General features: G+C 37.1%; 1 protein-coding gene and 1 long non-coding RNA gene across 4 annotated transcripts; one reads left to right on the forward strand and one right to left on the reverse strand.

Annotated features, from left to right (window-relative positions):
- The first annotated feature begins 1,888 nt into the window (after window positions 1-1,888).
- GJA5 (gap junction protein alpha 5) lies at window positions 1,889-14,917 on the forward strand. 3 transcript variants are annotated; one of them, XM_070942676.1, is made up of 3 exons: window positions 1,990-2,010; window positions 6,387-6,759; window positions 12,948-14,917. In XM_070942676.1, exon 3 carries the CDS (start codon window positions 12,973-12,975, stop codon window positions 14,074-14,076), a length of 1,104 nt encoding a protein of 367 aa, XP_070798777.1. In that variant the 5' UTR covers window positions 1,990-2,010; window positions 6,387-6,759; window positions 12,948-12,972; the 3' UTR covers window positions 14,077-14,917. The 3 variants fall into 3 exon arrangements, 2 of the variants coding, with proteins under 2 accessions (XP_070798775.1, XP_070798777.1); XM_070942674.1 differs by lacking the exon at window positions 6,387-6,759 and having other exon boundaries at window positions 1,889-2,010; XR_011600341.1 differs by lacking the exons at window positions 1,990-2,010; window positions 12,948-14,917 and adding an exon at window positions 7,784-7,926 and having other exon boundaries at window positions 6,381-6,759.
- A 7,328-nt stretch (window positions 14,918-22,245) lies between these two features.
- Window positions 22,246-25,860, reverse strand: LOC139316144 (uncharacterized). The gene is made up of 3 exons (XR_011600343.1): window positions 25,790-25,860; window positions 23,746-23,807; window positions 22,246-22,293 (listed from the first exon to the last, which is right to left on the reverse strand). It is a non-coding gene; the product is annotated as an uncharacterized lncRNA (long non-coding RNA).
- Window positions 25,861-27,118: the final 1,258 nt, after the last annotated feature.

The following is a 27,118-nucleotide window of genomic DNA, read 5'->3' on the forward strand; positions in this document are numbered from 1 at the left end:
CTGTACTGTTATATATCCGATAGATAGATAGATAGATAGATAGATAGATAGATAGATAGATAGATAGATTCGAAAAGTCTGAGGGAAAATAATAAAATAATTAAAATAATGTTAAAATGATAGATAATGTTATGCAAAAACTATGACTGTTGCGCAAAAAATGGAAACAATAATCTATAAATCTGGAGAAATGTGCACCAAAAGTTTCTGTGAACTGAAAAGAGAAGTTCTCCAGTTTGATCAACCAAATCTTATTTGTAAAAATAGAAGAATCTGATTGAAACTAGTCAAGAAATTGACTCATTCATCCTCCATAAACAGATTATTTATGGGTTGCTCTCACACCCTCTCAATCATTACATAACTGTTCTGATAGTAAGCAAACTGCATCTACTGTTAGAAGAAATGTAACTCAAAACCAGTTGCTGGGATGCGTAAGTGGAAGGCTGCTATTCCTCTGACATCTGGTGGGACAATAGGAAACAGCTTCAGTAAGCTTTTGGTTTGACCTCTCCAAGCTTTTATCATGTGCTTACATTTATTGGCTGTTTAGACAAAATACTCTTTCCCATTCTATTCTCCATTAATGTCCATGCGCACCATATTGTATCTATAAGAAGTGCAGTCTCATTCACTTCCAAATTCTTGTAGCATTTGTCAACTATCAGTTTCCAAACTGGTACATGATACTGAGTTGAAACTCAAACTATCAGATTTCAAAGCTACAATTAAGTCATAGATGAATACATTTTTCTTTCTTTTCTTTTTGACAGTTGAAAGTGAAAAGTGAGAGGTATCGTTGTTTGCTCTTTGTGCACGCATAACCTTTTCTTTTGCCCATTACTGTATCGGGCTTTTCAGACAATATCAGAAACTTGCAAAAACCTGATTACTGGAAATGGTAGCAGAGCAACTCAACACATCATAGGAAAAGACCTCTCTGTTCTAAGACTTTCAACACTCCATTTCCAGCTACAGATGATTAAATAGAAGAGATAATGCTTAGCCATCATACTATTTTACTTCAAGTAATTTGTTAGAATGCAAACTACTTGTCCTATGTGGGAAAATGGATTACAAAGTGGTGAACTTTTCTTTTAAGAAATAATGAGAAAAATGTACATCAAGAGCCCAGATCCCTGGGACATTCTTCTCAACATTTTGTATTTACAGTTTAAAAACAACTTATGAACATTCTTGTAAATAGTTATCATAAATTTCAATGTAGCCTGTATAAACAAGTTCCCAGTGGATTGTGCTCAGTGACGCAGAGCAGAAGACTAGTGTTTTCTCTGGGTAGACTTTCTTTCACTTTTACCACTTTTAATTCAAAATTGAATTGCTTAACTGGGAAAACACTGTAGAGAGGTGAGCATTGTTAGCCTGTAAACACTTAGCCTTAGAGGAAATCATATTGCAGTCGTGTAGATACTGCCACTTTATTGTCACTAACATTTTACTTGAAGTGCTAAATTGCTGCATGGCTTAGATTCCAGGTTGTTGTTTTTTTAAAATATAAAGAAGATTGGGCATGCGAGCCCTAAGAATTTTTTTTTAATAAATAATCCATACATCACATTAGTCCAATTGACAAGTCTATCCCAGACCTCAGGGGAGGAACTAATAAACATTTAGTTACTTTGCTATTGTTTTCCGAAAACAATTTGACTTCCTTTGCGATAACCCTGAATTCCTTCATTAAAAATAGAGAGGCTGAGAGCCAGAGGAAGTGCTTGACTGGAGCCAAGTCACTGCTTACAATAACGTTTTTTTGGGACCACATTTATATCCCAATTCATGGTGATGACTCTATAGGAGGCTGACAGCTGCTGGGGCATGTCATACATCACGCAGAAGCTGGAAGACCCTCCACTCGGCTTCTTTCAGATTTTTTGGGATCCTTCAGCCAGCTGCCTGATCCCAGACAAGAAGGCTTGGAGCTCCAGCAACCACCTGAACTGTGTTTATCTCACATCAGACAAAAATCCGTACTGGATCTAAATAGAAAAGGTACAGTCCTGCAAACTCTAAAAGAGATCTGAAAGCTAATGGATTAGTAATTTTATTATTAGCAATTTTTTAAAATTTGGTGATCATGGTTTTCTTCTGTCTGGTCAAAATATATAAAATATCTATAAAATATATTATATTTTTAAATTTAATATATTTAAAATACATTATAAAACTGTATTTATGTATGTATCCACAATTCCATTTCATTCTACAGTGTCATACTTACATTTAATCCAAGAATTAGCAGATATTGTTGAATACAAATAAGCATTTCTATAGTTTTGAAAGATGACATTGCTACATGATGCTTGGCAAGTAGTGTATTATTGCAAATGTATATTCTGCAAGATAATCTGATAAATTAGATGTCATTGCAGTCTTGCAGTTGAGGGGGAAGGCTTCCAGATTGGGGGGGGGCTCCTAAACCTACCAATCCAAAAAATTTTCTCTGGTTTTTTTTTGTAGATTTTTTTTGTAGATTTTTTAAAAATACATATAGAATTAATTATGGGAAACATAATTAATGACAATGCAAGATCCCCTAAAACTATGATAATAACTGGAGTGCCTGGATGATGACTGCCTTTTCTGGAAGAAATCCATGTCCTAGAGTAGTAAGTGGGATTTATACTCAGATAAGTGCACAGACACTGCCTATACTAGACGAATATTCATGAGATTGGCATGATAAAAAGACTGAGGATTAGTGAGCAAAAGTAGTCTAAATAATGAATTTCTGTTCAATAGCTATTATAAAAACCATGACAGCATATTTAGAAATATGTTCTCCTTTACTTACCGGTAAGTATTCTGACATTTTATTATTTAAATCCTTAATTTTGGCTCATAACACAAAATAGATCATCTGAATTGTTTCAGGACCTTCTGAACTATTACTTGGAATTTCTGTCTGTTTTTCGGTTGCTGTGCAAAGTGACTGACTAGTGAAGCATGTAGAATGAAAATAGAATAAATAAATAGCACTTGCTTTCTCACCTTCAGAGGGAGAGGCAAAGAAACAGGGGAATACACAAATTGGCCATTGCCATTCTGGTTATCCCAAAGGTTTTTTTTCAAGAGGCAACTGGACTTTCTACACTACTATTAATCTTCTCATCGTTCCCACCACCCATCTCCTTCCACTTATGACTCTATGACTGTAATTTTGTTGCTTGTATCATTTGTACCCTGTGACTATCATTAAGTGTTGTACCTTATGATTCTTGATGAAGGTATCTTTTCTTTTATGTACACTGAGAGCATATGCACCAAGAAAAATTCCTTGTGTGTCCAATCACACTTGGCCAATAAAGAATTCTATTCTTTGTTTTTCTTTGAAAATGGTTCACTTCTCATTCAACAAGTTTCTTCAGTTCTTGGATGAGAAGCGAAGCATCTTCAAGGAGAAACAAAGTCCAGTTGCCTCTTGAAAAAGAACCTTTAGGACAACCATGACCTGGATGACTGAGAATCTCCATAGACATTTGCCATACCTGTTGTTCTGACAGAACGCCTGCCCGGATTCGTTATGAAAGCTTGTAGTATGGACATGATCTTGTTTAAGCAACTTCATATTATGTTGCTGCAAAGGCAATTGAAAATGCTTGCATGAAAGACAAGCAACTCAACACTGCAGTGCAAAATTGTCCTCATTCTCAGTTATATAACAGTTCACATTTCGTCTCTTTTTCAGACTTTGGCACAATTGACAAATAAATAGGATACATTATCAGGGACCATTCCCATTAAAATAAGGAACATACTTTCTAGCAACTTGTATAGGATCATTCTGCATATTTATTGTAAGTAATAAAAAAATAGTTAAGATGCCAGGAAAGGCAATCTAGGTAGAGTGGATAGCATATCCCCATTTACTGTGTGCCCTTGGCCCATTCTTATCTCTCAATCTGATAGATGTGAATGACTGTCACAAGGGATAAACAGCTGGGGATAGTCTTGTATATAGGCTTGGGTTTGGGGGAAAGGTATAACCAAATCAATAGATCTGTAAGTTTATTTTTTGAATTGATAAATTATAGTCTCTTTTAGACTTTCTTTCAAGTGGTGAGAAGGTAGTCCCTGGATATCAAAATCTTGCAAGGACTGTCTTGAAAAGGAACATCATCACTTTTTGTAAGATTTAACAATATACAGATTGAGCAAAATCGATTGTCCTGCACTGGATCTGCAAAGAAAAGAAACCACCTACCCACCTCCGAATCTTTGCCGAGTTTCCTATCTTCCTAATTCAGCCAAAAATACAGCCTGAATGCAAAGGCTTTGGCCTTTTCTCACATTTTGCTTCTAATTGGCTCAAGAAAAGGTGTGATGTGATCTATTTTTCTTAGGTCATTTTACCAACAATCTCCTATATCAAAGTTGTGCCTCGCAATAATGTCATTGAATCTATTACCTGGGTCTGTGAATCCCATACCATCTCCTTTCTTTAAGACTTCCATATTAGCTCTAAATTTCAGCTTTGCACAAACTTGCTCATTCTTCTTAAAGTGCCATAAAAGGGATATTCCTATTTTACATTTACATCAGGTTTAAAAGCCTATTTGTTAATAGGCTGTTTTCTTGTCAAAGCTTCAAAGGTTTTTTTTCTTTTTTAATTAGAATATAAGATATTTAAAAACAAATGATATTCATTTTCAAAAATCAATATTCATTCAATATATTAATCAACCAGTATACTAATCCTCCTCTCCTTTGTTTTCCCCTTTGCCCGTTATTAGCATTATACATTTCTTCCTTCACTTCTTACTATGCCTTTTCACACTTGCTTTTCTGATTAACCAGTCCACTGTACATCATGAGTAAGCCACTTATACTTCTAAAACTGTTGAGCCTTGGCCTAAATACTGTCTGCAAGAATCAGGTCCTGCATTTGGCACAATCTCTATTATCAGCTTCCCAGCTAGGCCCCTAAATGGGAAAAGTCTCCCTGACTACCAGTTCCATTTGCTGCTCTAACAGGAGCTATGAATACAGGATCTCTCCAAAATTATAGACTTTGCTGCTTTAGGAAGACTGCAACTCCCTTCATCCTCAAAGCTGAAGCCAGTGTTGAGCCAGAATGATCACTGAAATGTAATAACTTCATCCTCAACAAAATTAGCCTAAGCTTGTTTTGGGCTCAAGTCCCTTACAGCTCAAAGGACCAAGATAGGATTTGAATGATAACTCTAGTCTGACCTAATGTTACTTCAGTCATCTTGATGGGTTATCTTCCCCATCAGTTTCATGTAACTTCATTGCATAACATCTATATTACATAACAATGTGTAGCTTCATTACATAACATGGGGAGAGGATCAAGAACTTTAAAACCCCACACTGAAGCAAACATTAACTTGATTACTCTTTCTCATGCATAGCAACTGGAAATTTAGAAGTAATATACTATTATTAAGCTCCAACTCTCATAGCAAATTAATTATATTGAATGACACCTTCCACTTAGATCATAATACAGATCACTTAATATAAGGATAACTGGGAATGTATCCATCTCATGCCCAGGTCTGAATCTTTACTCAAAAGAGCCATAAATCCATTTCGTATGGAACCCTCTAGAGCTGACACTGAACGATCTTCTCAAAAAAAAAAACAAGATTGGCAATTGGCTGATAATTTCAGAAATAGGTGGACTCAGAGGTGATCTCTTTAGAAAAGGCATACCATACCACCTCCTCTTTAAAGGGCAGCTTGCACTAACCCTTCCCTTAAAGAAGATTGATCCACTCCTAAATCCTGTCAATTATGACTGCCCAGACATACAAACAAGCTTACAAAGACCATGTATCGAGTCCATCAGTAACGTAGTTCATGCCCCAGAGGGTTCTTTTGCTTCCTCAGTTTTCACAAGGTCTGAAGAATCCCAGATGATCTTAAAGGACCTTGCTGAAATTATCTGGTGAAATATGTAGGTACATTTCACATTCACTCAGGTACTGATAACAAGCTCCTGAAACCATTTGCAAACTTCAGTTGGCGAGGATAAAGCAAAAGCAAACTATGTTGAATTTCAGGGGATTGGAAATACTTTATATTGAAATTATACAAATCTTGATGTGATAAGATTCAGTATGAATGGTGCCTTATTCATTGTCGTTAAGCTGGTTGCTTTGCCAGCAAAGTCCACAAACTTCTGATTCTGTTTTTAACTTTCCAGGAATGCAGTATAATTTATTTCTATCTTTCTCTGCCCCTAAGAAACACACCTTTGATAAATGAGGGACTTGCTGAATGAAGGATTGTTCTTTCATTGGTTGAGTTTTTCAGAAATAACTAGGGGCAACCTATTTCTGCCCCACCCATTAACATCAACTATTCTTTTGCTTTATGAGTGGTGAAAACTTTTTTCATAGAGCTGCAACTGCAAAGGGATTCACACTGTTCCTCAGTTACAAAGAACACTTGACAAGCCGTACTTGCTCTCTTGACAACCGAAAACAGCACAACTGAAACTTGCAAAACATCAGTATTTATGTAGGAACAACTGCAAATATAGACCATGGAGGAAAAAAGAAACCTATAAAATGATTTGATTTTGCCAAAAGAATGTCTAGGAAAGGGGTGAGCAAAACACATGATGGAGAAGTAAATACACATATAAAGAGAGAAGACAGTAAGTGTCTGACAAGCTGCAGATGGAGAAAAAAAATGAATAAAATATTGAACACAAACTCCTAAGGATCTATGCTGGATAAAAAGAACAGCTAATTTCAAGAAAAAAGTTAGGTAAGTAAAAAATGCTCTGAAAATCATTACAAACAGAAAGCTGGATTGTAATGAGATGGTAAAAATTAGTCACTTCTATCTTGAGAAAGAAAGCTGTATTTCTAAAATACAATTTAGAGGGTAAACTGGTAGCTTTTTAGAGTATAAGAATTTGACATTTTTATATTACACTCAGCATATTTTAAAGTACATTAGCAACCACGATTAATTTAGTGATATAACAGGTTCCCTTTCATTGTGTACATTTAAGCTTATATCAGAATGACTGGAGGAACCCACTTTCTAAATTGGGATGCAACTTTGGGGCAATTCAAAAATGAGCAAGAGCAGTGCTGTAATTTAATATGTTTTAACTTGTTTTTTCCCCCTCATTTATATGTTCCCTCAATGCTAAACTGCATAATATTTTTAGAATTGGACTTTCAGAACATTGGGGGACACAACACACTGTGAAGTTTGAAATACATTCTCTTATTGATATTTTGTAACCATAGCAATATAGCAATATACAATTGATCCACCTTTTATAGTTGTAGAAATAGATTTTTGTTGCTAATGAATTTTATGGGAGGGGGGGTTAATATTACAAGGAAGAAATTTATAGAATTTTGCTTTTAGCTTCTTGCAGAAACAGTGCAGTCCTATACATTTTTGCTCAGGAGGTTAGATTGGACTACAGCTTTCTGCCTTCTGATTTGAGGCTTACTTCTGTTTAATGATCTAGAGAGGTATACTATTAAATAGTCTATTTGCATGCTGATTTTGTCCCATACACTTTTAATTTTAGAAATAGCAGTAAGGATAGCTATAAGCACATTCTCCTGTGATTTGCAAGCACAACAGTTTATTAACTGCAAGCTAGAGATAAATTATCCTATAGAACTAATTCAATAATTTCTTATTGTATTCTTATGTCATCAGATTTATAGTAAAATGTACATAGAAAATGAAAATTTGCTATTAATACATGCACATCGCTGGTAAGGATATGGTTTAAAATATTATTTTTTCTTGGTATTTCTAGAGTGCTAGAGTTTGCTTCATCAGGAGCAGAAGTTCCACTGAATGAATATTGCCTGCAATTCATAAAGAAAAAAAAAAGCAAACCAAAAGAATGCAAATGACAAATACCAAATAAAATATTTTGAGTCGCTTCAAAGTTAGATGGGCTGCAAATAAATTTAATAAATAAAAATAAAAGTATAATTTTGGAATTTCCAGGACATTTTTATTTGTTTTAAATATCAGATTATCTAAATTAATATAAAAAGAGAGGGAATTGAAGAAGGTATGGTTTAATTTTGTGAAATAGTGAGGATTTCTCTAGCATCTTCTTTAGCATCAAGGCTTCTCTAAGTACTAGACTGTGTTGAAGGCTTAATCAGTCAAAAGCTTGTTAACAGATAAAGATTCTTCTCAGCATCAAATACGGCTCCATATAATTGGAGGTGGGGGACAGGGCATTTTCTGGGTGTTTTTTTTTTCCAGTTTCCAAGATTAGCCCCAGCTTCAGAGACTACACATGGTTAGCCAGTTGCTGCCATCATATATGAATTCTTCTGAAAAGATTTTTAAATATAGCATTTACCCTAGCACTGATTGAAATATATAGATTATGAAACAATGATTGAAAAATGTGATAACCTCTTATGTAATACAATAAGGAAATGTAAAAGACATAACTAGTTAGACAAACTTCTTTCTCACAGTTTCTTAGCTAAATTTTAGTGTGAGAAGTTCAGACTGATGAGATTCAAGATCACTTGGGAATGATGCCAAGCACAAATATTGCATTCTTTTTTTATTGCTCTATTTTGCCCTTGGAATGTTAAAGCTAGAAGGATTCAGAAACATGACATAATGTGCTATTTATTTTCTTTCTCTATCTGGCTTTGAGGGCAGATTTCACACATCCATCTCCACTGTCCTTGTCTTCGTCACATGGCACTAAAAAAAAATAGAAACAATGAACATTATATGTCCTGAAGAAGAATCAATTGTGCTTCATTCCTTGGTAAAGCAGCAAACGAATTCTTTGTTTATAGTAAATTTGCTGACCTCCTTAAGAAAGAAGAGGGGGGGAGTGATTTTTGGAGAGCCATAATGCTGTGTAGAATGTGTAAATTGTAGCTCATGTTACTCCGACATTTAGCAGCAAATTAAATAATAATGTTATAAAAATGTTAGGAATTTTAATTAATTTAGCAAAATTGCAATTGAATTTAAATATGGGATTATTATTACATATAATGAGGATATAACTGTCCAGGTATGTAACATACCAGAGGTGGGAAGAAAGTATATTTTGCATGGATTTCTTGATCTCTAGCTGTTTAATGGAGTGATCATAATTTTTATTTATAATGTAGTTGGTTATACAGGATTAATTTTGTCACCGCCCCAGAACACATGCACAATTGCTACTCAAGCATCAACCGCAGTACCCCTTCCCTAGCCCTTCCTCAATGCTTCCAATTCCCAATTTATGCCATAAATCAAAGCATATCTAGTATAAATTTGGGGCCCTTGAATCTAGAAGATGAATTAGAATAAGCTTCCAAACATATTGTTCTCATCGCTCTTTTGCAAATTCACATTTGAGATTGGAGAGAAAGAGATTGACATTTTTCTTCCTTCGTTCTTGGATGTATTCTCAATCCTTTACACAATAATGCAAGAAAAAAAACTATTACAAATATTTCACACTTGACAGTGTGTGCACCAGCTGCAGCCCAGTGTTTCCTGATCTCTGGAGGTTGTTAAATGGTTTCTTCTGGACTAGAACCCACTTTATTTTATACATGAGATATTATTCCCAGTTGGGATACTTTGGTCAGAGGAAAGAGAGAAAATGAAGGATGCAGATATTATAGACCAATCACAATGTTTATGGAAGTTGGTAATAAAATCAAGGAAGAATCTGAAGGAGAAATAAGAGATAAAGGGATCCTAAAAGATAGAGTTAGGAATGCAGGTTATTATTAGAGATACAAAGAGAGTGGAGACTTTCTTACTGGTCTGGAAAAATCTAGTTTAAGTTGCAGTTACTGTTTATCTTAAGCTGTGAGTTGTTTCTTTAATTAACCAAACAGTATCAGATGAAAGACAGAAGACATGCACTCGGTGACACTTTTCTGCAAAGCTTAAGCATATAAGCACATAATACAAGTATTTCTTCTGAGGCTAAAGATTGCACTGCATTTTTGTTATTTGATGCTTTTTAATTATCCTTAAGTTCCTTGTGCTGGCTGCAAACTAGTAAAACTTGGAGAAATTCAGCAGCATCAGCTGTAACCTTTTGTTTCAACTGCCTTAAAACTATGTCAATATGTCCTAATCTCTCTAGGTTGATCAAAATTATTTGGCTGTCCTCGCATACGCAACACCTCCCAATTTAGTACCAGCCCTACGATTTTCACGCTTAATCATATACTGGTTAACTTGACACTGAAGTCACTGATAACGAACGAGCAAAACTAGATCTAACACCCATCTGGGCAGCAGCCTTCTGTACACTCACACCCAAGGTCATTATCTCCACTTAGCATTATCCTTTGGTTAGAGTCTGAAGCTAGTTTCTCAAGTATTCAGCAGCATGCATTGGAACTTCAGTATCAGAATTTATTTAAAGCTACAAATGCTTGAAATAAATCTGGAAACAGAACATCTGTCAAGCATTCTAATTCCAGTGCAGCTGAAAAATCAGTCAATTAAAAACAATAAGCTGTGTTTCTCTGGATGGAGAGTGTGTAGTGGTACCAAGCAGTGGTGGATTTTAACCGGCGTTACCACCAGTTCGCTTTGCACATGCGCATTGCATTTCAGAACAGCTGAGGTGCGGCAATCCACTCTGCTGCGTCTATCAGCTGGACTAAAAACAAACGAATATAGGTAGTATAGCGCAGGGGTGGGCAGGAGGGGCCAGCTGACAGTCGGAGCAAACCGGTTCGCTCTCACCTTACCATCACCTCTACTGGCTCGCCCGAACCAGGACGAACTGGTAGCAACTCACCACTGCTACCAAGCAAATGATGTTCTGTAGCTATTGTAACTTTGCTTTTTTAATTCTCTTTTATTTATTTATTTATTTATTTATTTATTTATTTATTTATTTATTTATTTATTTATTTATTATCAAATTTCTATACCGCCCTACTCCTGAAGGACTCAGGGTGGTGAACAGCCAAGATAAAATACAGATAATACAAATATTAAAAATCCCTTAAAATTATTAAATATTTTGGCCGAAACACAGATTAAAACACCCAATTTATAAAATCACGAATTAAAAAATTTAAAAATTTAAAAGAGGGGGGGAGTTAGGCCAGGCCAGCTTGCTGAAATAGAAAAGTTTTGAGAGCACGGCGAAACGTGCGCAGGTCCGGGATCCTCCGTATCTCTGGGGGCAGCTCGTTCCAGATGGTAGGTGCCCCCACAGAGAAGGCTCTCCCCCTGGGGGTCGCCAGTCGACACTGTTTGGCCGACGGCACCCTGAGGAGCCCCTCTCTATGGGAGCGTACTGGTTGGTGAGAGGTTATTGGTAGCAGAAGGCGGTCTCATAGATACCCCGGTCCGATGCCATGGAGCGCTCTAAAGGTGGTAACCAAAACCTTGAAGCGCACCCGGAAGACCACCGGGAGCCAGTGCAGCTTGCGCAGGAGGGGGGTCACATGGGAGCGCCACGTCGCTCCCATAACCACCCGCGCGGCCGCATTCTGGACCAGCTGGAGCCTCCGGGTGCTCAAGGGGAGCCCCATGTAGAGAGCATTGCAGTAGTCCAAGCGGGAAGTAACGAGAGCATGAGTGACCGTATTTAACGAGTCCCAATCCAGAAGGGGACGCAACTGGCGAATCAGGCAAACCTGATAAAAAGTCTCCCTGGCCACGGCCGTCATGTGCTCTTCTAAAGACAGCCGTGAGTCCAGGAGGACACCCAAGTTGCGAACCCTCTCCGTGGGGGCCAATGACTCACCCCCAATAGTCAGTGATGGCACCAACTGACTATATCTTCATTTTGAAGAAGCAGTGGTGGCAGAAGCAATGGAAAACGGGGGCTGGGTAAGAGAAGACTGCAACATCTAACCCAGTGGGTCTCAACCTTCCTAATGCCGCGACCCTTTAATACAGTTCCTCATGTTGTGGTGACCCCCAACCATAAAATTATTCCTAAGACCATTGAAAATATGTGTTTTCTGATGGTCTTAGGCGACCCCTGTGAAAGGGTCGTTCGACCCCCAAAGGGGTCCCGACCCACAGGTTGAGAACCACTGATCTAACCCCTTAAATAAGACAAACGGTATAATATAGACTCAATTGGAAACACTAACTCACGTTTTCCTATTCATCTTCTGTCATTATTTTTCTTTTAGCTAAGGAAGATAAATCTATTAATGAATTAGAGATGGACAGCTTGAAAAGGCCTCATGACTGACAGTGCTAAGAATTCCCTTGAGTCTTTCTTCACTAGAGTTTCACAGTGAAACCAGCCCTTTGTGTAGTTCAGAGTTTCTCAACCTTTGCAAGATGTGAGGACTTTGATTCCCAGAATTCCCCAGCCACATTTGCTGGGGGTTACCAAAGTTGCCAAGGCTGAGAAACCCTGCTATAGTGAGAGAAAAAGAGCCACCATTGTTTTAACTTCCCACACTATCCAGGTATGTTGTGGCCACCAGAGAAGACAGTTGGGATGATGGTGCATATAAACACTAAAGCAGTGTTTATCAGAATGGCTGACTGGGGAATTCTTGGCGTTAAAGTCTACACATCTTAAAGTTGCCAAGGTTGAGAAACACTGTCTAAAGCTTGGGAATATGAACAAATAAGGTTAAAATCAAAGGGTGTATTATTCCCTGAAGATATTTTGAACCTATTTTCTATGCTGCACTGATTTAAATTAAAAAATGGCAAACAAATAGCATGCTTCCCTTATTGTCTTTATGATAATCTGCATTTTAAGGTGATATTTTCATGCCTTTAATGTCTTTTAAAGCCACTTACAAAGGCTTGACTGCTATGCACAATATATCATCCAGATGTGAAGGACTTCAACTCTAATAATCAGTGCATTGCTAATGGCCATCTATAAAAGAATTAGAATCCAATATATCTGGAGGTTATTAAATTAGGGAAGACATTTCTATGCCCTACACATTGTTCACCATAACTCCTTTTTTCTCTTTTGCCCTTAGACGTCAGTCTCCCAATTGAATAAACATGGGTGATTGGAGCTTCCTAGGAGAATTCCTTGAAGAAGTCCATAAACATTCAACAGTAGTGGGAAAAGTCTGGCTGTCTGTCCTTTTTATCTTCCGGATGCTTGTCCTGGGCACAGCTGCAGAATCTTCCTGGGGAGATGAACAGTCCGATTTCAAATGTGACACCCAGCAACCCGGTTGTGAGAATGTTTGCTATGACAAAGCTTTCCCAATCTCCCACATCAGGTATTGGGTCCTTCAGATTATCTTTGTCTCCACACCATCCCTGTTATACATGGGTCATGCAATGCATACCGTCCGTATGCAGGAGAAGAGGAAACTTAAGGAGACCAAGGAAGAAGCAAGGACAATCCAGAACAAGTGTGACTCTTTTTCCCAGCAGGATTACCCAGCACCAGAGAAGATAGAGCTGTCCTGCTGGGATGAACCCAGTGGGAGAATAATTCTTCGGGGCACTTTGCTGAATACCTATGTCTGCAGTATTTTAATCCGTACCACCATGGAGGTTGCTTTCATTGTTGGGCAATATATGCTCTATGGAATCTTTCTGGAGACCCTCTATGTCTGTCACCGGCAGCCCTGTCCTAATCCAGTCAACTGTTATATCTCTCGGCCGACAGAAAAGAACATCTTTATCATTTTCATGCTTGTGGTAGCATCCTTCTCTCTCTTCTTAAGCCTGGCTGAACTGTATCACTTAGGATGGAAGAAAACTAAGCACACCTTCTCTCAGAAAATCAGCCCTACACCAGCAATTGGCAAACTGGAGGGAGACTCTCAAGTGAAGACAGATGAAAACTGCACCCCTCCTCCAGATTTTAATCAGTGTTTAGCCAACCCTACAGGGAAGTATATCAGCCCCTTCAGTAACAAAATGGCCTCTGAACAAAACACGGTCAACTTTGCAACAGAGGGGGTCCACAATCCAGATGATTCAGGTGGAGAAGCCCCCTTTATCCAACTAAACTACATGCAACATCCAGAAGCCACTGTAAATTCTGCACCAAATCTGATACCAAATGGATACTTTCAGAACAAACGCAGACTCAGCAAAACTAGCCACACAAGCAGTAAGGCAAGGTCTGACGATTTGTCAGTGTGAGGTGCTTCTAGTGGAGCTAGAAGAAGGGAAGAAGTTGTTACGGCAAATGCCTGTAGTTAAATTTTTGAAATCTTGTCAGTCTAAACTCTGGATCAATTAGCTTATGAATTCACGCTTAGCTGACATATTCCAAAATGTTTCTTTGCATGTTCTGAACCCATTACTGTTCCAAAATAAAAACTGTTTCATTTCAAAACAGCAAAGTAACTTTAGCAGTTACATGGTGTTCTTATACTTCAGATGATTATCTCATTATCCAGCACTATAAAACAGTATAATCATTGCAATTTCTCCAAGAACCTTGGAAATTATAGTTTGGGAACAATGCTGAGGAGTCTCTGTTCCAAGCCCTTGCACAGAATTACAATTCTCAAGAATCCTTGATTGGACAAAGGAAAGGAGTAAATTATAATTCTGAAGAAAAACTCAGGGCATTTTCACAATCCTCTGTGGGATTGGCTCCAAGTGGAATGGATTCATGCTGTAATCTCTTTTTGTGAATTGAGTCAGGTTATTTATGACTCTTCTCAGGTGTATTTAAAACTTTTGATTTTTTTTTTTGTTTTAGATCACAGAGGTTCTGCAGACTTTCTGGGCAGTCTGTTTTCTCACTTGTGATAACTATTGTCTTAACCTTCCTCTCAGTTCCTGGGCTCAGGTTAGCTATTATTACCAATCTTCACAGAAGTTCAACCTTCACTGACCTTGACTCTTCTCTATCCATTATTCTTTATGCCTTCCCGCCATAGTCTTCTTACAAGCATGGATACAGTTATTGGAAAAAGTCAGAAAGAAATTTAACAAGTGATGGGGGCATTTAAATACAAAAATGGAACAGTGGCAGAATAGATAAGAAGTCTTTGAACAACTTCAGATGTTTTGCTTACTTTCTTTTTCTTTTGATTGAACTTTGCTGCTTCAGCTTCCCACCATTGCTGTTTTTCAGATTGTTTTGCCAGCACATAAACCCATATTCTAAAAACACATGGATAAAAGGACAGTAACAATTTCTGAGATTTCATCTTTGTGTGGAAAGAGGTGAGGGGATTCCATTATTCCACAGCTGATAGCAATTCAGGAAATGGAGCAGTTGAATTACATTTGATATTCTCATTTTGATAAACTAGAGGATGAGCATTGACTGACTCGTGGGAGTTCCTCCATTTTCTGAGTTTCAAAGACAACTAATGTGAAGACAATAGATCAGATTGAAAAGGCTTCGTGAAGGATTTGGGGGAGGACTGTGTGGGAATGTTACTGAGTGGAATTTGCAAACTAAATTTGCAGCGAGTATCGTGTTGTGAGATGTGTACAAAGGAGTTGAGGGGTGGGGTATATAGCACTATTTTTTCTCTCCTTTGAGATGAAGCTCAAGCACTGGCTTTCCAAATCTTGGTGTAACTTCAAATTCTTATAGTGCAAACATGGGGCCAAAGCCTCTCCACATCTCTTAAAGTCATTGGACCATTTGAAACCATAGCATACCAACAAGCTATCTCCCTTCTAGAAAACTAAAATATTGCTTTTTCTTTTTTTCTCAAAACTGTATAGAAAACCATGCTAGTACCAATTAAAATGCAATGAAATCTACTTGAATTTTTGATGTATTTGTCTATAATAAATCTTGAATTCTGTATGGCCTCATAGTGTTAAACATGCACCAGCTCAGGGGGACAGCAATTAAAAATACTTTGTTATTTTAACAAAAATATTAAGATAAAAAGTTTTCTTCTGAAATTAATACTCCTGTATGAAACATGAATTAATACTCTGTGGAACCCTAATAAATTGTGGCTTTTTTAATATGATATTCTCTATCCATTTTTAAGTTACTGCTGCTGGGAACATAGTCACTAGGCCAAAATACATCAAGGAACAAAAAAGAAAACAAGATCACAGAGGCAGACAATCTTACCACATCCAAACATAATGTTTCTCTTTAGTAATTTTTTTCAGTATGACGGTATCATAGGAAGACAGCTGTTAATTATGCTGTAACATCCACTGGAAAATGGAGTTTAATTTCATGAAGTTTTAAAGAAATTTATTTACAGTTTCAGGTGTGGACTTTTTTCTCTCAACCAAATTGTGTTAAGCCTACTCTGAAGACTTACTGCAGTTTTTTAGCTAATAGCCAGAAATATTCTATTAATTTTCAGCAGTTAGAAGTGGAATTTTATGGGCATGACCCTGTTGAGGCCAGAGAATGCCTAAAAAGTTGGCTGGATCTCTTTAAGAAGTTAACAGATCAAAGTCAGTTCTGGTTGTTGCTGCATAATTGCTGTGCTGAAATAGGTAAGCAAGAGACACTGGTGGAAAATGAGAACTGGGGTAGCACCAGGAGGCATTGTCAGGCAATTTAAGAAGTCAAGAAAATATTTAATCAACCAAATCAGAAGATTCATGTTCAGGAGTTGGAAAGTGACTGAAAGATAAACAATTTTTATAGCAATTTTAGTCTAATCTAAATTCATGCAACAGCTACAGGAAATACAATCCTCATGTAATAGTATGTTTCTGCAGCTTTGGGAAGTAGAAAGACCTGTTCCTGGCCTTGAGACATTTAACTTCAAGCTGCAAAGGGGCTAGAAATATTTGAATTTATTTACATGAAGCCAAAGGCTCTGCTTCTCTTCCTACGATTTTCTAAGAACATCTTCTAAGAACATTTGAGTCACTTTTACTTGTTAAGCCACTCACACATGACTATTTTGATTGGGATTATTTTTTAATATGTGATATTAAGTCAAATATGGTTGCTACATTTTCCTTTAACAAGCCTGTGAACCCTGTAATTTAGGGTAGATGTTCCACCCAATATCACACAATCAAGGTTTAATTCGCTCATTTGAACCAGAATAATTTAAGCATCAAACGGATAGAGAACTAAGTGAAGGAAATTCATTTCATTTCCCAGTTGTCACAATGTGTTCTACTTCATTTTCCAAAATATTTGTTTAACTCAGTATCATATATGGTGTACCAATGATTGAAGAGATAGGAAATTAATGCTCTCGCTGTTTTCAAGGCAAGTAAGTATTTTCTCCTGTTTCTGGGAAGGAAACTAAGGGCACTGGGAGTATGTTTTTGTGTTAAAGGACTTGATAGAAGACTGAAAATGTTTGTCTTTAAGCTACCTGTCTTTGTGGTCTACTTTCCTCTGTAATGTAAACCCAAGATGAGAGGATGCATGTTATCTTTGATTATGTACTATGCTTGTTATGTTTTAATAAAGTTTGGGTTAAAACTTGTCTTATTCACATTTCTCTTCTTAAATGGAGAGTAACATTTTGCCTAGGTGGTTGCCCTCTTTGGATCTCTGTCACCCCAAAAGCTGACCTTCAAATTCCATCATAAATTAGAACAGCTTCATCACTGGAATAAGGAAAGCCTAACAATGTACCTGCATTTGTTTAGTTACAACAAACTCAACAAAGACTCCCAGTTTCTGTCTCCAGGCATACAATATTAAAAGATGAATTTAGCAAGGTCTGTTTTTACAACCAGGATCCAAATCACCAGGTCTTTTTTTTTCTTTCAGAAACATTTCCAATTTTTAAAAAAGGAAGTTTTTTTTGCCAGTTTCCAGCATTCTTTGACAATGTCCCACAAAACTGCCCATTTGGAAGAATGGGCTTGAATTTACAATCATTGTATTCATGTACCAACCATGGATTTATTTAATAACCACCACAAACATCATAACATCAGGTCTGATCATGTGGGTGCCTCAATTTATGAGCATGTCTTACAACTAGAAATCCAGTCTCAATGTGGTTGTAAATCAAGGACAGTAATAAGCATACCTTACTAGGACCATCCACACTATTTCACAAGTTGCATTAGTTGCTGGTACAGATACAATTCAAGGTGCTGGTCATCACACATAAAGTTCTACATGACATAGGGTCAAGTCATTTAAGGGCTGCCTGGTTCCTATTGTTTCTACCCATCTGGGAAAAAATGGAGAGTTTGTATCCTTTACATCTCTCAAACAAAATTATCTATTGGATCCATCTATTTGTCATGACAGTTATCCTCTAGAATAGGGGTGTCAAACTCCCAGCCCACGCACTGGCCACACCCTGTTTAGTGAAGGGGGAAAAAGACACAATATGTGACACCACTGTTATGACATGAGTTTGACACCCCTGCTCTAGAATGTAGTTACTACCCTGATGGCATTCCAGAAGACCTTGAAAACACAGCTGTTCTCCTGTCTTAGGGAAGGGTGGTGATGGTCCCCTGGTCAGATTTCTGGTATATAGAGTGCATTGTGCAATTATATTTTGTAATCTGTTTTTTTACATTGTGAGCTGCCCAAAGTCCAATGGTGTCTAAATAATGAAATAAATCATGTTTTAAAATGGGAAGCAGATAAACATCTTACTCTTCCTTGAGTAGCTCTTCAAATGTTTGAGTTATACAACAAAAAAATACACACACACACACACACACACACACACACACACGAAATCTCATATAGCAAGAACGTTAGTTAAGAATATTTATTAAGTTCAGCAACAGTCATAGAATCCCCCAAACTGCATAATAAATACCTTAGTAATTAGTGTTATCTATCCATGCATGCATATTTCGTGCAAAGAACCACCTTATTCTATCCCAGTGTTTCTTAACTACAACAACTTTAAAATATTACATGCTGGCTGGGAAATTCACATTTAAAAGTTGCTGAAATTGGCAAATACTACTCTATGATACATAGGGATCCTATGCTACCTTTCCCTGCCTTTGGGGGAAATTAATACTGTTGATTATAGAATGTGACTGGAAAGGTTCAAATTGATAGTACAGTGGTCTACGCACCCTGTTATTAACACAGCTGCCTGCAATTTACTGCTGGTTCGAATCTCTCCAAGGCTCAAGGTTGACTCAGCCTTCCATCCTTTCTAAGGTAGGTGAAATGAGGACCCAGTTTGTGGGGGCAATAAGCTGACTTTGTATAAAAATATACAAAAGTATGAAGGCTATTGCTTAATGCATTGTAAGCCGCCCTGAGTCTCCGGAGAAGGGCGGCATACAAATCAAATTTAAAAAAAAAAATCAATCCCACCATGAATTTATTAGGTAATCCTGGACCAGTCAATTTTTCTTGGCTTCACCTAGATTATAGGACTGTTACGAAGATGATAAGGGAGGTATGGAGAAAACATGCATACTACTCAACACTCCTTGGAAAAAGCATAGGAAAAATATAACATGTAACAAAAATATAACGCAGATTGTGATAATAATGGTATGGGAACAGGAGGGAAATGTGTCCATTTTTGTTGTACTGTATGATTTTGCTGTGGCTATTCCTGTATTCCTTACACCATGGAATGTTACCACAGTCAGAACAATTTTGCAGCACTGATGCTAAAGCTGTTTATGATCAGCTGTTGAGATTCAAATGCCATTGCTGAGTTTCAGCTACATCAGCAAGAAATTCAGAAACAAGCTGTTTCCCCCCCTATTGAATTAGAGGTTATATTGAAATTCTGTAAACAGAACTCCTGGTACATTTTTCTTTCTTCAAAAGTAAGTTTTGGGGCAGAGAATGCAGTGTCACCATATAAATCAAATAGGTTGCACAAAAACATGTATTTATCATTATTGTAAACCATTTTTAAACAATTGCAAATTTGAATGTGGGGAGCAACTGAAAGTAATTTACAATACATTAAATTAGGGAACTTTAACCCTTCCCTTCCCTACAGCAATTCCAAATTCCTCAAGTGATTAGTAGCCAGGGATGAGGTAACAAAAGTAATGAAAACGGGACTGCTGAAACTTGCACCTGGAAATCATGAATCCTTTAAAGAACATTCTGATAATGTATCTAGAATGCACTTGTTGACTGAAAAATACAATGGACTGAGCCCTGAAGCTTCAACATGTAAAGGAAACTTTCCCCTCTGGGTATCCTCCAGGCATTGCTTCTCAGTTGTTGTTGTTTTGATACAATCAAGCATAGGTGAACTCTGGTTCCTCTAGGGTTGGAGAGTTAAAATCAAGCATATCTGAAAGTACCACATTGGGAAGAAACTAATTCAAAGAATATTCTTAACCAGTGTCATAGGGAAGGGATGCTACCATGGACCTCACCCAAAATGTAGTTCAGTATTTGAAATGATCAGATAGTTCGATATTTTTCACTCCAAGCAGTAAAATTAGTCAGATATAATGAAATACCAAATGTTATTTCAGGGGTAGGAATGATATTGACTTAAGATGTGTGGAAGGGATTTCAAATAAATATTGTCTTCAGACCTTTAATGGCTCTTCAGATCTTTTAAAAGCTGTTTCAGTATCATTTCAAAGAAAGGTTGGAAGTGGACAACCAGCAGCAAAGAGGATGGAATGTTAGTGGTGATGAATGTACCATTGAAAGATCAGAAAAAGCAGGCTAGTGACTGATCCTCATAGAGAAAATCTTTCTGTGTCTGCTAGGAGTTGAAAATGACTTGCTGGCACATAATCTGTATCAATGGATACAAGGTTTCCTCTATATACTGAATTTGAAACAGTTATTGGCAACCAGAAGTTTGAACAGAGTATTCTCATTCATACTCACGCACAATCTCCATCAGCTGGTAATCCTCATTTTTCCATGAATCTCATTCCTGATGATTTACAACACCAAATACTGAAACAGTACCAATGTCCCAGTAAGTAAAAATTTTGGTACACTGCCTTATCACTTATGTCTATGTCTTCTTTGCTCTGAATTTTATGCAACATGCATTAAAACTCATACATGTCAGTGGTGGGTTGCTCACGGTTCGTCCCGGTTCAGGCGAATCAGTAGTGGTGGTGGTGGTGGGAGGCTCCGCCCACTCATCATTAAAAATGGTCTGTGCGTATGCAGAAGCACCGCGCGCTACCGATAGTGAACTGGTAGCGTGGAATTTAAATCCCACTACTGATACATGTATGTGCCACTTTTTTCTGCAAGCTGAAATGGCAAATATCAGGATTTCCCCAAAATTTATTTCAGCAAATTCTGTATGACAGACGAGTTAAAAGAGAATAACTGATTAAATACTACCTCACAAGTTCTATGGCTGAACAAAGATTTAAACTTGGATTTCTCCATCCATGTGCAGTTCCTTAGCTGCTAAAAAGTAGGACCAGCTAGCTTTTAATAAATGCTTATAAAGAGAGCTTCAGGATTAACATGTTAATTCTATCCCAGTGTTGTGACTTGAAGACCAAGCAAGAATTTGTAGAATACAGTAGTAAATTATAATGCTATAATGAGTACGTCAATTTCAAAGACACCACAAAACATTTTATTTTTCTGCAGAATTATTATAACAAAGATCACTGGATCGCTAGAAGCTGTCTATAGAGTCTAGAACTGAAAAGTCTTTGCAATTTATACCTATTACCAGTTCTTGGAAGTGATCAATTGAAACCTAGTAATTTTGTCAGGAAGCACAATCTAACAATATTTTTTGAGACAGAGAATGGCCCATGAGGATCACAATCTGCTAGTTGGGAGGGAAAGTAGTATTTGTCAACCTTGGCAACTTTAAGAGATGTGGACTTCAAGTGTCAGAATTCCCAGGGACTCAGAACTCCCAGAAGTCCACATCTCTTAAAAGTTGGCAAGGTTGATAAACACTGCCCCAACAGATTATCACTGTTTTTACTTTTGAGGTATGCTCTGGTAACTTCTGAAAGTTACCTCTGTCTTCAAAGTGCCAAACTGGTAATAACCAAATGTTGGTTAAAAAAAAAGAGAGATATGAAGAGGATAGTTATGAACTGTAGATACTTACAATGCTATGTAACATACATCTGACAGAAGAAACTTCACAGACTTTAGTGAAGTTTACTCCCAGGCAACTAACCCTCTCCAATAATCCTTTAAAAAATGGTGCCTTGCTATTAAAATTTCCTTTTATCCATCTGAAGTTCTATCTTTACTCTATTTAATGGGTGTTAAATAGCAGCTGAAATCATCTCTCCCCAGAATTCCTTAACTTGGGACTCCTGAAGGGTTTTTTTTAACCTCACCAATTTATTGACACAATTCCATCCCCGATCCCCCCAGGATTACTATGTTTCTGAAAATAACATGCATGGAACAGCTGGGTAGACCAAGAATGTCTTGAATGCATGTAGCATGATTCCCAAGATCAGGCTAAAGCTGCTCGCTCATCCCCACCATCCTTTTCTCTCCTGGATTTCTCTTCCCATATCAAGCAGCTGTTTGGAAAATCAAAATATAAATTAAAACATAAATCAATCGATCAATTTTAAATAATAATTTCATGGTTTTAAAATACAGTAATACTTAATTAAGATTTGTCCTGAAGATAACGGAATGCTTTCAGATCAGCAGCGTATTAAATAAAATTTGGAGATGTGATGCAAATGCTGAAAATGCTTGATATAACCATAATAAATTACGAGCTTGGCTAGCCATTAATCATGGTCTACTAAATTGAACTATGGTTTGTTAAACTAATACAATTTGTTTATAAAACATATTCAATTACATAAGTGTCTATGGAGATTATTAGTCAGCCAGGTCATGGTTGTCCCAAAGGTGCTTTTTCAAGAGGCAACTGGACTTTCTGGTTTTTCTTTGAAGATGTTTCGCTTCTCATCCAAGAAGTTTCTTCAGCTCTGACTGGATGGTGGGGAATGTAAGAATTTATATTTCTTGCAGACAATAGTTCATTTGCATTCTTTTAGAGAGTTGTTGAGGGCTCTTGAAGGTTTATTTGTGTCCTGGGGTCACCTGAGTAGTGCAAATGGGTGTGGAGTCTCCTTGGAACTGCTGAAAGGACTGTGTTGTAGATTGGAGATAGAGGGTGTCATTGGTGTCATCATGAAAGAGGGGTCAAAGAGGCCATCTATGTTAAAATTGAACATCGGTCTCTCAACGGAGGAGGAGGGAGGGATACTATATCATCTATCTCTAGTAGATAGTAGTAGTAGGTTCATCACTTTCACATAATTTTTCATCAGTCTTGAGTTTCATGTGAAGCAGAAGCAAAAATATCTTTGCTAAGTCAACAGGTATTCATGCATTACATTTTTCTATCCTGGAAATAAATTCTTTTGGAGTGGCTATTTCTTTTTAATATAATGTTTTTTTGTACAGTTGTCCCATTCATGTATTTAACATCAATACTTGGAATATCCAAGCTGCATTTCAAGCAGTAGAAATATTGCGTTTTGATCTCCACAGATATTCCAGTTGTACTTGGTATACTGGATGTGCCTTAACAACAGTTCCATATTTTTGTATGCTTTCTTGTGTGCAATGTGGCCAAATGATACTGAAGGATATACATTGCAAAAAAAAAAAAAAGATTTCTCTAAGATAGTACATGATAGGTTAAATTACAGGTTATTTTTGTGTTTAGCAGCTAAAAATCTATAAAGTACACCACAAAATGTTCAGGAAGCAAAATAAATTAATCACAATAGCTGGGTTCACATAACATTCTGAGACCTAAATTAACCAAATACATTTTACCCTAAAGTGATGAGAAACCATCCCTTGTTTTTATAACAGTACAGACTGTAAAATATTTTTACCTTCCATCTTAATTTCTTAAATGTTATAAAATTAAAGATCCCTTTTAAAATGGTCCCGCCCCATCTCTCTCTCACACACACAGTTTTTTTTCATCTTATACTATGTACCTTTGACAGCTTAGCAATGAACAATTCCACTCAAGATCTCTGTCTTCCTGGACTCACACATCCTGCTTGAAGAGCAAATAGAGATTGTGATCAATAAAATCTTTGGACAGTTTCATCTTGTATTTATCCAATCAAGGATGGAAAAGATGTTAATAGTCAAATCTTTTCTGCCAAACACTTATTTATTTTTTCTTAGTTTCATGGCTGATAGTAAATTAAGTGGGGTTTTGTTTTGTTTTCTTTGGCATTATTGCAAGAGAGATTAGTGAAGAAGAATGTTTATGTGATTTTTGGATATTCATGAGGAAAATTTATCTTATACTTATTCCTAAGATTTTGAAAAGAACTTAGAAATACCATAGTTGTGTTTTGCATTACAAGATTACTGTAAAACTGATAAAATCTTTTTCTTGTTTGTTGACAGGGAGAAAAATTATATTCTGCAAACAGTTCTCTGGCTGTACCTTATCCCTGGTTTTTACCCTTATCCTTCATTATAACCTTATAAATTTCTTAAACTCATGGATGTTGTTCATGAATAATTAGCTTAGACAAATAGGAGGTAGTATACTATATAATGTTGCATCAAAAAGGAAGGGCCATTTTTTCTTTCTTCAACTGGGAATTTTATCTGACTTTGTAATTCACTTCCAAATCCTTCTATTGCCCTCTAGTGGTCAATGAAATTTAATGCAAACTTTTCATCAAACCTTATAGTTTGACATCATATTAAATGCTAATGGCCAATCAGCATGTGATAAATGGAATAAAAAGGGATTTCTCATCAGGGTCCATGCCACTAATTTCTCTTAATTTTTGCTTAAGAAAAAGGAGAGAACAGATATAGAGGTGGCATGAACTACATATACAAGTCCCTGAGTGATCTCTTCTACCAGGATACAACTGTCTTATAAATATGACAGGATGATAGGATATTCATTCTTCAAATAAAAATTCAGGAGAGGATTTCCCTCTTCACACGGCTGCATTTTGGGAATGCTGTGCCTAAAAAACCTTCAATAGCCTAACAATTTATTTCCCACAATATTACATCAGTTGGTGTATGAAACTTCTGTGTCCAGTATATTGACTAACCCTCTCCTTCCCCAAGGTGTATGGGAAAGCTTGGGTAGAGAACTAGGAAGCATAAGCCATAGCTAAATCTTCAGATCCTAATTTTACCTTCCAGGATATGTTTGTCCAACCACATCCACTGAAGCACTGTTACAAATATACCATTAATCCAGGGGTGAAATGCTACCGGTTCGGGTGAACCAGTAGTAATACGGGTAAAAGCTACCAGTTCGTGTGAACCGGTAGTAAAAAAAAGTTATTGGTTGGTCCGAACCGGTATTTCCGATGATCAGCTGTGCTGTGTGATTTATATTCGCTAGAAAGCAGGAAATCCTGCTTTCTGGCGAATCTAAATCATGTGGCAGAGATGTTCCCCCCCCCACCCCGCTGTTCAACTTACCTTCAAAAGGTTCCTTTTTCCATGCAAAGTGTGTGTTTGGTGCACACTGCGCATGCACGGGCAGCAAAACAGTGGCAACCCACGAAGGATTTCACCACTGAATTAATCCCATAGGCTAATTATCTCTATAAGTAATCCCATGCTAGAAGGCTATTTCTGTTGTTTAGGACTTTTAAAAGGTTATAATTTACAAAATGAGTAGAATTGGCGATGGAGGCTATTCCCATTATGGTATGCATTTCTTTGTCCTAATTTTCTCATTTCAAAGTCATATGCAGTAGCAGCCCTTTGCGATTTACACATTGCTAAACTATAATTCAGGTCTGTATACCCTGCTGACTAGCAAAGGGGGGGGGGCTGTAGTCAACATATCTGGAAAGTGCTGAGAAAAGCTACAACAGAGAATTAAAGACTTGGTCATTTGCCACATTTTCAACGGATACAAATCATGGCTTCTTTTAACTTTAATTTAATTTAAAGGAATACTATGTTGACATCTTAAGATAAGGCAAGAGCAAACAAACTTTCATATATACGTTGATTTTTCCATATTACTCAGCAGAACCTCACAGGTTTAATCAGTATTTACGGACTCTCAAAATATCCTGGGATGCTCAACCTCGGTTTTTGTCACCTTCCAGATAGGTTGGGATGCAACTCCCTGAAGTCCTAGTGGCAGTTTCTATCCAAGTCATCTGGAGGACTCCTCTAGATATTCTTGCCTGGAAAAAATGAATAACCACTGCACCATTAGCCAAAACGTCTCTGCATTTTGATGGCAGAAACTAGATAGTTGGATAGTTCTTGTTGGAATTTAAAAAAAAAAAAAAATTAAAGTGGTTCAAGTCAAGCTGAACTGTTATTGATAACACAAACATGTGTGTATGGAAGGCTAGAAATGTTGCCTTTTTCTGGAATTTTGTTGTTGTTACTTCCAAGTGTTGCCTACAGCCCCAATTTTTCCAAATGGTCTTCCATCCAAATACTAACCAAATCCAACCCTGTCTGGCTTTTTCAAAATCAGCCATGATCAGCTAGCAACTGTTAACTTCCTGTGACAATTCACATGTATAAATTGCTTGATGTTTTTCTGTCTTAATTAGTGTGCGACTTAGCTAAATTGTGAACTACAGCCTATTTAAAAATCCAAGGCTTCATGTCTCTCAGAGTATCTCTCCCTGCCTCCCCATTCTTTTATTGCAGTATCTCACATTAATGGACTTTTGATAATTGATTTTTCTCTATTGAAAGCATGAGGAAAACCTGAAAGGCTAATTAAATCTGGCATTATTTTTTAACCGATTCAGTGACATGAAATAAAAACTTCTTAGAAAATACCAGTAATGAATATTTAGGCGATACACAATCCAAGTGCTGAAGCAATTACCCAACTGCCATCATTTAATAAGTCCAGATGTGAACAGATTCTATGGGGAATAATTGATTTTCTCACTAGGAGAATTTACAGCAAGAGTATTTTAAGTTTGTGATTCTCTTTCAGAAGGAAAATCATTTGTCAATATGCTCTTGCACCAGGGGTGAAATTCAGCAGGTTCTGGAGAACTGGTAGCGGAAATTTTGAGCAGTTCGGAGAACTGGTAACAGAAATTTTGAGTAGTTCAGAGAACCAGCAAATACCACCTCTGGCTGGCTCCAGAGTGGGGTAGGAATGGAGATTTTGTAGTATTCTTTCCCTGGAGTGGGGAGGGAATGGAGATTTTGCAGTATCCTTCCCCTGCCACACCCACCGAGCCATACCCACAGAACTGATAGTAAAAAAAATTTGGATTTCCCCACTGTCGTGCACTCGCAAGTATATTCGCAGGTATAAAATAAGAATATTTTTTTTATTTCTGTTTATTAAATAAAAATAAAATGAATAAGAATAGCATCTGCTTG

This window comes from Pituophis catenifer, unplaced genomic scaffold, assembly GCF_029215685.1.
Source record: "Pituophis catenifer annectens isolate HBS135680 unplaced genomic scaffold, rPitCat1.0.hap2 SCAF_4, whole genome shotgun sequence".
Lineage (NCBI taxonomy): Eukaryota > Metazoa > Chordata > Lepidosauria > Squamata > Colubridae > Pituophis > Pituophis catenifer.

Coding starts and splice junctions, on each gene's coding strand:
- GJA5 (XM_070942674.1), top strand. CDS start 12,973: ATGGGTGATTGGAGCTTCCTAGGAGAATTCCTTGAAGAAGTCCATAAA.